This window comes from Arachis ipaensis, chromosome B08 (genome assembly GCF_000816755.2).
Source record: "Arachis ipaensis cultivar K30076 chromosome B08, Araip1.1, whole genome shotgun sequence".
In the NCBI taxonomy this organism is placed as follows: domain Eukaryota; kingdom Viridiplantae; phylum Streptophyta; class Magnoliopsida; order Fabales; family Fabaceae; genus Arachis; species Arachis ipaensis.
In genome coordinates this window covers 10,700,004-10,701,549 of record NC_029792.2, presented here as the reverse complement: position 1 = coordinate 10,701,549, position 1,546 = coordinate 10,700,004, and the positions used below count along the sequence as shown (strand labels likewise).

General features: G+C 27.4%; 1 protein-coding gene across 1 annotated transcript in view; it reads left to right on the top strand.

Moving 5' to 3' along the window:
- LOC107613652 (transcription activator GLK1) overlaps window positions 1-1,309 on the top strand; it is a 5,505-nt gene extending 4,196 nt beyond the window's left edge. Inside the window, exon 6 of the mRNA XM_016315746.2 lies at window positions 555-1,309. Coding sequence (XP_016171232.1) covers window positions 555-713 — 159 coding nt within the window. The 3' untranslated portion in view covers window positions 714-1,309. The remainder of the gene's footprint in view (window positions 1-554) is intronic.

The window sequence follows — 1,546 nt, the reverse complement described above, 5'->3', positions numbered from 1 at the left end:
CTAGTATCAAATATATATTGAAATATAAATATATATTAAAAGTAAATTAAATTCATACATATATTTATACACAAATACATTAGTTACTGATTTTAGTATCTAATTTTAGTGTATAAATAATATTTTTGAATATAATTACCATATTGTGATTAAATAAGTTTGAATTGGTTAGAGCCAATGAGTAATAGCTCAAATGGCATAGTCTCCCCATACTCAATTAAGAGGTTGCCGGTTCGAATCTCCTATCTTTTGTAAAAAAAAAAAAAGTTTGAATTGGTTAGATGTACCATGCCTGTAATTCTTCTTCATCTCCATATAAATCCATCTCTTTCTGTCATTTTTCGTCTTTGTCCATAAATACAAAGTTTCATTTGTTGGATTCGTCACGTTCCATGGATAGTTAATTTCCTTGTTCTATTTTCATCGTTAATCCCAATAATTAAATAATACAAGAAACTCACTTCGTTTGTTTCGGTAAATACAATTTCATGCATGATTGATTCAATTATCTAACTTGTTTCTGGTTGTTGTTATTGTGTTTAATTAATCAACAGTCAAAGGAAAGCGTAGATGCTGCGATTGGTGATGTATTATCAAAACCATGGCTGCCACTGCCACTTGGGCTTAAAGCTCCAGCGGTAGAGTGTGTGGTGGGTGAGTTACAGAGACAAGGAATTCCAAAAATTCCACCCTCAACTCCTGTGCTTAATTAATCTTTCAAGGAGAGGGCTCTATTTTTTTGCCCCTTTGATTTATGCTAAACCCTAATTCGACGACTTCTCAGCTTTTTTTTTTGTTTGTTTAGTAGGAGAGTAAATGACAAATAATTTTTAAAAATTTATACTTCGAATATATTAGTCTTTAAAAAAAAATACCAATAAAATTTTTTAGTATAATAGATGTGGACTTAAGATAGAAAATCTTAATTTAAAGTAACTTATTTACATTTGTTATCTTAAAAGATTTTCTTGATATTTTTTTTAAAGATTAATCTATTCAAAATATAAATTCTCAAAAATTTATTTGTCGTTTTACTCTTAGCAAAAAGAGTGGATTACCATTACTTGTTTGCCATCACTAATATTCACTACTCATCATTCTGTGTATCCATGACCCTGTGGATTATCATATACAAACCCTAGCTGTGAGTTTTGTATTACTTATTAATTAAATCTCATGATATGAGTAAATTGATCCTAAGCTATTATGCAAAAGAGTGATAAATTTGCGTCTATTTATATTCATGCTAATTAAGGTATGAGGTTGTATACTATTTGTATCTTCTAATAAGAATACGTTTTTGTTACTCACTAATATGAGTTATGACAATATGATTTAGAATATATAGCATGGTTTTTCCTTTTACAAATATATGCAGGTAAATGTCAATAAGTTATAGTTTAATTGGTATGAATATATAGTATATTTTTTCTTTTACAAAGGTATATAAATAAATGTTAATAAATTAGAGCTCAATTAACATAATCTTTTTATCTATATTCGAGTCTCACTTTTAATTTAAAAAAAAATATATGCATGTAAATTA